General features: G+C 44.2%; 1 protein-coding gene across 1 annotated transcript in view; it reads right to left on the minus strand.

The window, feature by feature from the left end:
- dcst1 (DC-STAMP domain containing 1) overlaps nucleotides 1-12,500 on the minus strand; it is a gene marked incomplete at both ends in the record, with an annotated part of 29,714 nt that overhangs the window by 11,702 nt on the left and 5,512 nt on the right. Inside the window, one exon of the mRNA XM_080053329.1 lies at nucleotides 222-365. Coding sequence (XP_079909455.1) covers nucleotides 222-365 — 144 coding nt within the window. The remainder of the gene's footprint in view (nucleotides 1-221; nucleotides 366-12,500) is intronic.

Genomic DNA, 12,500 nt, shown 5'->3' on the forward strand with positions numbered 1-12,500 from the left:
AGTCCAGTTTTAGAACTTCCAGGCCAGCTCGTTGCGTCTCGTTGCGAGGTGAATCTTTGGTCTGAACTGGGCTTAATTTATGATCATCAGAGGGAAAATGAGACTGGTTCAGAAATAATAAAAAATTCTTCATAGCTACTTAAATTAAAAAAAAATTGCCTAATGTTCTAATATTTTTTGGTGACAGACAGACACAGACAGACAGACAGACAGACAGTTACCTTTCATGACGTCACAGAGGAAGTCAAACGTCATGGAGACACAGAGGATGTGGTTGAGTACAGGGACGGGGATCGCCTCCATACACTCTGTCCACCGCAGAACGAACCAATCAGAGCAGCGCTGGATCCCCTCGTCCACTACACCTGGAGACACACACACACACACACACACACACACACACACACACACACACACACACACACACACACACACACACACACACACACACACACACACACACACACACACACACACACACACACCTGTTAGTTCAGTTCAGTTTCCCTATTTATTACTCAATAAAGCAAAAAACTGCACATTTCAGGGTGGCCTTTTATTGTGGACAGTCTAAGGCACACCTGTGCACTAATCATGATGTCAGATCAGCATCTTGATGTGGCACACCTGTGAGGTGGGATGGATTATCTCAGCAAAGCAGAAGTGCTCACTATCACACATTTAGACAGATTTGTGAACAATGTTTGAGAGAAATGGTATAATTGTGTATCTGGAATGAATTTTAGATCGTTAAGTCCATCTCATGAAAAATGGGAGCAAAAACAAAAGTGTTGCGTTTATATTTTTGTTGAGTGTATGATAGATAGATAGAATGAACCACCTAAAGCTGTAATTAATTATCCAAACCCTCGACGCCGAAGATGTTCCAGTGGAATGCTACATCGCCTGTGTACTCTGCCGACGCGGGTTCGAATCCCACTGCTTTACTATTAATGCTGGGCTTACACTAGAGGACTTTTAAAAGACTGATGACTGAAACCCTTTTACATCTAAACACAATCAACAATATTATTTCTGCAAACGCGATAGTGATTATTTAATAAAAAAAAGTTAATTCAATATTCCGAGCGGGGAACTTCCTTTAGTTATTTGACTATCTTTATTTGCTGATCTAGTCCCCCAATAACTTTAACTCCTAACCCTGTATTTGATGGTAAAGTGTTAAGGTTGCGTGGCTGTCAGCCTGGTTCTCCCGCCGAGGCTTCAAGAAATAAGTGTCCGAAATAAGTGCCTGCACAGGCGGACACAGGTCGCGACTAATGCCGCTCCTCCTGCGTCGTGCTTGGAGTGTGACAGTGTGACAGTGTTTACGTCATTTCGCTTGAGCCAACCCCCTAAGACTAACGATAATATCAGACATGTTTGACAATGTCGGAACGTCAAGACGGGAAGAAGACTGGCTGAAATCGGGTCGGATGACCACCTTACACCAAACGACTGAGATTACGTGCGCGCGCCACAACTCCAGCACGACTTCTGTGATTTCAGTCCGACATTGGAAGATTGTCTGCGATTGTCAAATCGCGTGAAAAGTCGTGTAGTGTAAGCCCAGCATAAGGTATGAAAAACACAAACATCGGCGTTCAATCGTTCATCAAACTCAAACCAAAACCGTTCAAAACTTGCGTTGCGCTTGCGTTCATTTCCGCGTCGTCGAATTTCAATTTCAATTTCCAACTTGGATATTCAGGACAACAAACAACAGCTTCACTGTCTCAGTGGGAGCCTGAAAGTGAAGACATTTTTGTGTGTCTTAACTACATAATTTTTTTTACGAACAATTGTTTTCATTGCTCAGAAGAGTGCGTCATGGCATTCTGTAACATCCAATTAGCTCATACGCCTCTTTCCCACTGGTTTGGTGCACAAAGGTAACCTTATGCGTGGGGTGGTCCCAGAGGAAAGAGTGTCTTCCCAGTAACCATGAGGTCTCTGGTTCCTCCTCCCAGTAACCATGAGGTACCCAAGAGGTAACGTTTTATATGTCCCATATGGTCTAGCGGTCAGGATTCCTGGTTTTCACCTAGGTGGCCCGGGTTAAACTCCCGGTATGGGAATAAATGTTAACTAAAAGAAAAGTATAAACGGAAAAGCTTTGCCAGAACAGCCTGATCTTGTGAGCTTAACTACATCATCTTTTTTTACGAACAACTGTGTTTTTTTTTTGCAAATTCAAGGAACACAATTGTAAAACACAACCCGTGGGGTAGGGTGGGGAGGTAGGATGTCACAGAGGAAAGATGATCCTCCAAGTAACCATGAGGTCTCTGGTTCCTCCTCCCAGTAACCATGAGGTCTCTGGTTCCTCCTCCCAGTTACCATGAGGTCTCTGGTTTCTCCCAGTAACCATGAGGTCTCTGGTTTCTCCTCCCAGTTACCATGAGGTCTCTGGTTTCTCCTCCCAGTAACCTTGAGGTCTCTAGTTCCTCCCGGTAACCATGAGGTACCCAAGAGGTAACCTCTAATATGTCCCATTTGGTTCTTTAAAGAAAGGCTACTAAACAAAGTCTGAACGTCAACTCTTGCAAGAACAGCCTGATCTTGTCAGCTTCACATTCCTTTGGTTTGGTCCCTACTTTCTTGAACCTCAAGAGTCAAAAACACAATAAAGTCTACAATCATCTCCCATATGGTCTAGCGGTCAGGATTCCTGGTTTTCACCCAGGCGGCCCGGGTTCAACTCCCGGTATGGGAACTGATCTTTAGTAAGTTGGTTCTTTAAATAATTGCTGCCAGACGAAGTTGATATGTCTAGTGAGCTTCATATTGGTTTGTTCTGGTACCTTGCTGGTTCTTAAATAGATAGATAGATAGAATGAACCACCTAAAGTTGCAATTAATTATCCAAACCCTCGGCGCCGAAGATGGTCCAGTGGAATGATACATCGCCTGGAGACTCTGCCGACGCGGGTTAGAACCCCGCCGCAGGAGACTAAGGTATGCAACACACAAACATCCGCGTTCAATCGTTCATCAAACTCAAACCAAAACCGTTCAAAACTTGCGTTGCGCTTGCGTTCATTTCCGCGTCGTCGAATTTCAATTTCCAACTTGGATATTCAGGAGAACAAACAACAGCTTCACTGGCTCGGTGGGAGCCTGAAAGTGAACATGAGGTCTCTGGTTCCTTCTCCCAGTAACCATGAGTTCTCTGGTTCCTCCCAGAAACCATGATGTCTCTGGTTCCTCCCAGTAACCATAAGGTCTCTGGTTGGATCCCCTGCACCGGACAGGAGGGTGTTAGTAGTAAAACTAGTACTGGCCGCTATAACATCTAAGGTACCCACCATCTGCGAAAATACGAATTTCAAAGTGCCTCGTGTAAATTGACTGATACAGATAACATGGGTTTCCACTGTTGACTGTAGCCATTATTCTTATAAATGAGGCCCCAGGTCTGGCATTCTGACCTAACGATCGACTTCATGACAACAGGCTGGACAGTAGCATAAAACTTGTGGAATAGAGACGAGTTGACTGAGTGGTTAAGGTGATGGACTGCTAATCCATTGTGCTCTGCACGCGTGGGTTCAAATCCCATCCTCATCGTAGTTAAATATAACTTTATTCTGCCTGCTCCCTTACCACAAGTGTCTTTGGAACAAGGTACATTTATGGGTTTGAGTAGCCCCTCTCCGTGATTATGTGGTTCTATAGTGTAGTGGTCATCACGTCTGCTTTACACGCAGAAGGTCCTGGGTTCAATCCCCAGTGGAACCATTCTCAGATAACTTGTTTGATTGTCTAGGCTGTTGTCATTAAGACGAATGGCAGGTCAGAACACAGGGCCTGTCTTTTTTAAAGTGCTCCTCTCAACATAGATTGGAGAAAGTCTGGACTGATTTGCTGGAGAGAAACAAATGTGAAGCTCCTGAGATCAGAGTGGTCTCACCAAGCTGGTGTTAAGGTTCCATACCAAACTACAGAGGCTTATAAAGCTTTGATTCCACTGGGGATTGAACCCAGGACCTTCTGCGTGTAAAGCAGATGTGATGACCACTACACTATAGAACCACGTATTAGCTAATACCAGGTATCTCCAGATGGTTGAAGGTAGAACATCCTTGGAACCAATGCTTTCAAAGCCTCGTTCTCACTGTGCAGCTCGTACGGGGTGGTAACACAAGCTTGTGGAGCCCGGCTTGATCTCGTGCGCTTCATATTTGTCGTCCGCAAATCAGTCTGTACGTTCTACAATCTCCATGGGGAAGAGCCCACAGATAAAGAACATTTGGTCCTCATCACAACAGTCTCAACAGAACCTTTTAAGTTGTTGATGTGAGACGAGGTCACCGAGTGGTTAAGGTGATGGACTGCTAATCCATTGTGCTCTGCAGGCATGGGTTCGAATCCCGTCGAGGTTGAATTTAACTTTATTCTGTTGAATATATTTAGCAGACGATGTTTAAGGAGCTAATTTCTGATACCAGGAGGTGAACCCAGGCCACATTCTTTAAAGAATGGCTGCTAAACAAAGTCTGTCCGTCAAGTTTTGCCAAAACACCCTGATCTTGTGAGCGTCACATTCGTTTGGTCTGGTTCCTGCTTTCTAGAACCTCAACAGAGGAGGAACCAGGTTGCTGGTTCTTTGAAGTGACACGCCAACACAGAGTCAAGGATAAAAACATTGACTGAACATGGGTGAAATCAGAAAGTACGAATAAGCCATGTTCACATGGTAACTTTACATCTGGTACCGAATCATCAAAAACACAATAAATTCTACAATCATCTCCCATATAGTCTAGCGGTCAGGATTCCTGGTTTTCACCCAGGCGGCCCGGGTTCAACTCCCGGTATGGGAACTGTTCTTTAGTAAGTTGGTTCTTTAAAGAATTGCTGCCAGACGAAGTTGATATGTCTAGTGAGCTTCATATTGGTTTGTTCTGGTACCTTGCTGATTCTTAAATAGATAGATAGATAGAATGAACCACCTAAAGCTGTAATTAATTATCCAAACCCTCTGTGCCGAAGATGGTCCAGTGGAATGCTACATCGCCTGGGGACTCTGCCGACGCGGGTTTGATACCCCGCTGCAGGAGACTAAGGTATGCAACACACAAACATCCGCGTTGAATCGTTCATCAAACTCAAACCAAAACCGTTCAAAACTTGCGTTGTGCTTGCGTTCATTTCCACGTCGCCGAATTTCAATTTCCAACTTGGATATTCAGGAGAACAAACAACAGCTTGAAAGTGAACATGAGGTCTCTGGTTCCTCCTCCCAGAAACCATGCGGTCTCTGGTTCCTCCCAGTAACCATAAGGTCTCTGGTTGGATCCCCGGCAACGGACAGGAGGGTGTTAGTAGTAAAACTAGTACTGGCCGCTATAACATCTAAGGTACCCACCATCTGCGAAAATACGAATTTCAAAGTGCCTCGTGTAAATTGACTGATACAGATAACATGGGTTTCCACTGTTGACTGTAGCCATTATTCTTATAAATGAGGCCCCAGGTCTGGCATTCTGACCTAACGATCATTTTCATGACAACAGGCTGGACAGCAGCATAAAACTTGTGGAATAGAGACGAGTTGACTGAGTGGTTAAGGTGATGGACTGCTAATCCATTGTGCTCTGCACGCGTGGGTTCAAATCCCATCCTCATCGTAGTTAAATATAACTTTATTCTGCTTTGTTTAAATGTAAATAAACTAACATGCTCCATTACCACAAGTCTCTTTGGAACAAGGTACATTTATGGGTTTGAGTAGCCCCTCTCCATCATTATGTGGTTCTATAGTGTAGTGGTCATCATGTCTGCTTTACACGCAGAAGGTCCTGGGTTCAATCCCCAGTGGAACCATTCTCAGATACCTTGTTTGATTGTCCAGGCTGTCATTAAGATGAATGGCAGGTCATAACACAGGGCCTGTCTTTTTTTAAAGGGCTCCTCTCCACAGAGATTGGAGAAAGTCTGGACTGATTTGCTGGAGAGAAACAAATGTGAAGCTCCTGAGATCAGAGCAGTCTCACCAAGCTGGTGTTAAGGTTCCGTACCAAACTACAGAGGGTTATAAAGCTTTGGTTCCACTGGGGATTGAACCCAGGACCTTCTGTGTGTAAAGCAGACGTGATGACCACTACACTATAGAACCACTTATTAGCCAAAACCAGGTATCTCCAGATGGTTGAAGGTAGAACATCCTTGGAACCAATGCTTTCAAAGCCTCGTTCTCACTGTGCAGCTCGTACAGGGTGGTAACACAAGCTTGTGGAGCCCGGCTTGATCTTGTGCGCTTCATATTTGTCGTCTGCAAATCAGTCTGTACGTTCTACAATCTCCATGGGGAAGAGCCCACAGATATAGAACATTTAGTCCTCATCACAAGAGTCTCAACAGAACCTTTTAAGTTGTTGATGTGAGACGAGGTGACCGAGTGGTTAAGGTGATGGACTGCTAATCCATTGTGCTCTGCACGCATGGGTTCGAATCCCATCCTCGTCGAGGTTGAATTTAACTTTATTCTGTTGAATATATTTAGCAGACGATGTTTAAGGAGCTAATTTCTGATACCAGGAGGTGAACCCAGGCCACATGGCTGAAATCTGAAAGTATGAATAAGCCATGTTCACATGGTAACTTTACATCTGGTACCGAATCATCAAAAACCCAATAAAGTCAACAATCATCTCCCATATGGTCTAGCGGTCAGGATTCCTGGTTTTCACACAGGTGACCCGGGTTCAACTCCCGGTATGGGAATCATTGTTAAGTCATTTGCTTCTTTAAAGAATGGCTGCTAAACAAAGTCTGTCTGTCAAGTTTTGCCAGAACAGCCTGATCTTGTGAGCGTCACATTCGTTTGGTCTGGTTCCTGCTTTCTAGAACCTCAACAGAGGAGGAACCAGGTTGCTGGTTCTTTGAAGTGACACGCCAACACAGAGTCAAGGATAAAAACATTGACTGAACATGGGTGAAATCAGGAAGTATGAATAAGCCATGTTCACATGGTAACTTTACATCTGGTACCGAATCATCAAAAACCCAATAAAGTCTACAATCATCTCCCTTATGGTCTAGCGGTCAGGATTCCTGGTTTTCACCCAGGCGGCCCGGGTTCAACTCCCGGTATGGGAACTGATCTTTAGTAAGTTGGTTCTTTAAAGAATTGCTGCCAGACTAAATTGATATGTCTTGTGAGCTTCATATTGGTTTGTTCTGGTAAAGCAGACGTGATGACCACTACACTATAGAACCACATTTTATGTTAACCACTTCCTAGATGCTTGAAGGTAGAAAATCCTTGGAACCAATGCCTTAAAAACCTCGTTCTCACTGTGCAGCTCGTACGGGGTGGTAACACAAGCTTGTGGAGCCCGGCTTGATCTTGTGAACTTCATATTTGTCGTCTGCAAATCAGTCTGTACGTTCTACAATCTCCATGGGGAAGAGCCCACAGATATAGAACATTTAGTCCTCATCACAACAGTCTCAACAGAACCTTTTAAGTTGTTGATGTGAGACGAGTTGACCGAGTGGTTAAGGTGATGGACTGCTAATCCATTGTGCTCTGCACGCGTGGGTTCGAATCCCATCCTCGTCGAGGTTCATTTAAACTTTATTCTGTCGAATATATTTAGCAGACAATGTTTAAGGAGCTAATTTCTCATACCAGGAGTTGAACCCAGGCCACATGGGTGAAATCAGGAAGTATGAATAAGCCATGTTCACATGGTAACTTTACATCTGGTACCGAATCATCAAAAACCCAATAAAGTCTACAATCATCTCCCATATGGTCTAGCGGTCAGGATTCCTGGTTTTCACCCAGGCGGCCCGGGTTCAACTCCCGGTATGGGAACTGTTCTTTAGTAAGTTGGTTCTTTAAAGAATTGCTGCCAGACGAAGTTGATATGTCTAGTGAGCTTCATATTGGTTTGGTCTGGTACTTTGCTGATTCTTACATAGATAGATAGATAGAATGAACCATCTAAAGCTGTAATTAATTATCCAAACCCTCTGTGCCGAAGTTGGTCCAGTGGAATGCTACATCGCCTGGGGACTCTGCCGACGCGGGTTTGATACCCCGCTGCAGGAGACTAAGGTATGCAACACACAAACATCCGCGTTCAATCGTTCATCAAACTCAAACCAAAACCGTTCAAAACTTGCGTTGCGCTTGCGTTCATTTCCGCGTCGTCGGATTACAATTTCAATTTCCAACTTGGATATTCAGGAGAACAAACAACAGCTTCACTGGCTCTGTGGGAGCCTGAAAGTGAACATGAGGTCTTTGGTTCCTTCTCCCAGTAATCATGAGTTCTCTGGTTCCTCCCAGAAACCATGAGGTCTCTGGTTCCTCGTCCCAGTGACCATGAGGTCTCTGGTTGGATCCCCGGCACCGGACAGGAGGGTGTTAGTAGTAAAACTAGTACTGGCCGCTATAACATCTAAGGTACCCACCATCTGCGAAAATACGAATTTCAAAGTGCCTCGTGTAAATTGACTGATACAGATAACATGGGTTTCCACTGTTGACTGTAGCCATTATTCTTATAAATGAGGCCCCAGGTCTGGCATTCTGACCTAACGATCGACTTCATGACAACAGGCTGGACAGTAGCATAAAACTTGTGGAATAGAGACGAGGTGACTAAGTGGTTAAGGTGATGGACTACTAATCCATTGTGCTCTGCACGCGTGGGTTCAAATCCCATCCTCATCGTAGTTAAATATAACTTTATTCTGCCTGCTCCATTACCACAAGTCTCTTTGGAACAAGGTACATTTATGGGTTTGAGTAGTCTCTCTCCATCATTATGTGGTTCTATAGTGTAGTGGTCATCACGTCTGCTTTACACGCAGAAGGTCCTGGGTTCAATCCCCAGTGGAACTATTCTCAGATACCTAGTTTGATTGTCCAGGCTGTTGTCATTAGGACGAATGGCAGGTCAGAACACAGGGCCTGTCTCCTTTTTTAAAGTGCTCCTCCCCACAGAGATTGGAGAAAGTCTGGACTGATTTGCTGGAGAGAAACAAATGTGAAGCTCCTGAGATCAGAGCGGTCTCACCAAGCTGGTGTTACTGTTCCATACCAAACTACAGAGGCTTATAGAGCTTTGATTCCACTGGGGATTGAACCCAAGACCTTCTGCGTGTAAAGCAGACGTGATGACCACTACACTATAGAACCACGTATTAGCTAAAACCAGGTATCTCCAGATGGTTGAAGGTAGAACATCCTTGGAACCAATGCTTTCAAAGCCTCGTTCTCACTGTGCAGCTCGTACGGGGTGGTAACACAAGCTTGTGGAGCCCGGCTTGATCTTGTGCGCTTCATATTTGACGTCCGCAAATCAGTCTGTACTTTCTACAATCTCCATGGGGAAGAGCCCACAGATATAGAACATTTAGTCCTCATCACAAGAGTCTCAACAGAACCTTTTAAGTTGTTGATGTGAGACGAGGTGACCGAGTGGTTAAGTTGATGGACTGCTAATCCATTGTGCTCTGCACGCGTGGGTTCGAATCCCATCCTCGTCGAGGATTTATTTAACTTTATTCTGATGAATATATTTAGCAGACAATATTTAAGGAGCTAATTTCTCATACCAGGAGTTGAACCCAGGCCACATGGGTGAAATCAGGAAGTATGAATAAGCCATGTTCATGGTAACTTTACATTTGGTACCGAATCATTAAAAACCCAATACAGTTTCTATAATCTTCCATATGGTCTAGCGGTCAGGATTCCTGGTTTTCACCCAGGCGGTCCGGGTTCAACTCCCTTTTTAGGAACTTATTTTCAGTTTTTTGTAAAAGTCTTCTCAGTAAGACATGATTCCAGTTTCAGAAAACATCTCACCCAGATATCTCTCAACTTTACCCTTTAAAGGACCAGCTATGATGATGTGACATGCTGCACTAATGATCCACATTCAAAGAGTTCGTAAATCAACCAGTATTGCTTAACATATTAGAAACGTTATTGGATGGTGAAATCGGCAAAACAATCATTAAATCATGTCCATATGATGCTTTCACGTAATTTAACGATAGTTTAACGAACCATTTGAAAACCAATAAAACATCCGTCATCTCCCATATGGTCTAATTGTCAGGATTCCTGGTTTTCACCCAGGTGGCCTGGGTTCAACTCCCGGTATGGGAATCATTGTTAAGTCATTTGGTTCTTTAAAGAATGGCTGCTAAACAAAGTCTGTCTGTCAAGTTTTGCCAGAACAGCCTGATCTTTTGAGCGTCACATTCGTTTGGTCTGGTTCCTGCTTTCTAGAACCTCAACAGAGGAGGAACCAGGTTGCTGGTTCTTTGAAGTGACATGTCAACACAGAGTCAAGGATAAAAACATTGACTGAACATGGGTGAAATCAGGAAGTATGAATAAGCCATGTTCACATGGTAACTTTACATCTGGTACCGAATCATGAAGAACCCAATAAAGTCTACAATCATCTCCCATATGGTCTAGCGGTCAGGATTCCTGGTTTTCACCCAGGCGGCCCGGGTTCAACTCCCGGTATGGGAACTGTTCTTTAGTAAGTTGGTTCTTTAAAGAATTGATGCCAGACGAAATTGATATGTCTTGTGAGCTTCATATTGGTTTGTTCTGGTAAAGCAGACGTGATGACCACTACACTATAGAACCACATTTTATGGTATCCACTTCCTAGATGCTTGAAGGTAGAAAATCCTTGGAACCAATGCCTTAAAAACCTCGTTCTCACTGTGCAGCTCGTATGGGGCGGTAACACAAGCTTGTTGAGCCCGGCTTGATCTTGTGAACTTCATATTTGTCATCTGCAAATCAGTCTGTACTTTCTACAATCTTCATGGGGAAGAGCCCACAGATATAGAACATTTAGTCCTCATCACAAGAGTCTCAACAGAACCTTTTAAGTTGTTGATGCGAGACGAGGTGACCGAGTGGTTAAGGTGATGGACTGCTAATCCATTGTGCTCTGCACGCACGGGTTCGAATCCCATCCTCGTCGAGGTTCATTTAAATTTTATTCTGTCGAATATATTTAGCAGACAATGCTTAAGGAGCTAATTTCTGATACCAGGAGGTGAACCCAGGCCACATGGGTGAAATCTGGAAGTATGAATAAGCCATGTTCACAAACCAGGAGTTGAACACAGACCGCCTGGGTGAAAACCAGGAATCCTGACCGCTAGACCATATGGGAGATGACAGAGGCTGTGTCTTGATTCAGGTATTGCATGGGTATTGCAGCCTACGAAGGCTGCATTTGAAGACCGATTATGTCATAGCGGCGTGCAAAGGCTGTCCCGTTTGCAAGGCTCCTTGCAAGGCTCCTCATATGCGGTCGTGAAATGCAGCCTTCATTTCACGGTTTTGAAGGCTGCATCAGATGTATCCTTCGCGGCCCAACATATCCCAAGATTCATTGCGTTTTTTTCAGAGATGGCATAAAATAAAATAAGAAATAACAAAACAGCAACGTGTTGCTCCATCTTCTTAACTTTTATCTTCCTTTCTTTTTTTCTTGTACTTTTTTTCTTTTCGTCTGGTAGGCAACTTATTTTTCTTTTTTCCTCCGTTGACAGGGCTGTCTCCGTTGGCAGCAATCAGGGTTGCTAGGCAGCACAGAAGCGGCGAGTCGTCACGCAAGGTAACGGCTTGTTACGTAAACCGGAAATGCTCGTAAACCGAGACCTGCGGAGAGCGTCTCGTTTAACAAGGCTCGTTGGCCTTAAAACCGGCCTTAAAATCGGCCTTCATAGGCCATAGACCGCGAGACTGCGTCCTACCAAGTGCGTGGTCTCTGAATCAAGACACAGCCAGAGACTTAAATGGGTTTTGAACGATTTGGTACCAAATGTTGAGTTACCATGTGCACATGTCTGCCTAAAGCTTCGACTAACAATCCAAACCCTCGGCACTGAAGTTGGTCCAGTGAAATGCTACATCGCAATGGGACTCTGCCGACGCGGGTTTGAACCCCGCCGCAGGAGACTAAGGTATGCAACACACAAACATCCGCGTTCAATCGTTCAACAAACTCAAACCAAAACCGTTCAAAACTTGCGTTGCGCTTGCGTTCATTTCCGCGTCGTCGAATTTCAATTTCCAACTTGGATATTCAGGGGAACAAACAACAGCTTCACTGGCTCGGTGGGAGCCTGAAAGTGAAGACATTTAAATTTTGTCTTAACTACATAATCTTTTTTACGAACAATTGCTTTTATTCACGGAACACATTTGCAAAACACATTGCTGTAAAGATTATCCCCTTTTTCCGTTTGGGATAATTCAACAAACAACAGCTTCACTGGCTCGGTCGGAGCCTGAAAGTGAAGAAATGTTTTTTTTTTGCTTTTCTTAACTACATTAACAATAATTAAAGTAAAAGTTGCCCTACTGTATTACTACAATATGTTCCAGACACACACACACACACACACACACACACACACACACACACACACACACACACACACACACACACACACACACACAGCTCCCCCTCCCCCTTTCCCCCACCCCCCAC

The sequence above is a fragment of the Ammodytes marinus genome (assembly GCF_949987685.1).
Source record: "Ammodytes marinus genome assembly, chromosome: 25".
NCBI classification, from domain to species: Eukaryota; Metazoa; Chordata; class Actinopteri; order Uranoscopiformes; family Ammodytidae; genus Ammodytes; species Ammodytes marinus.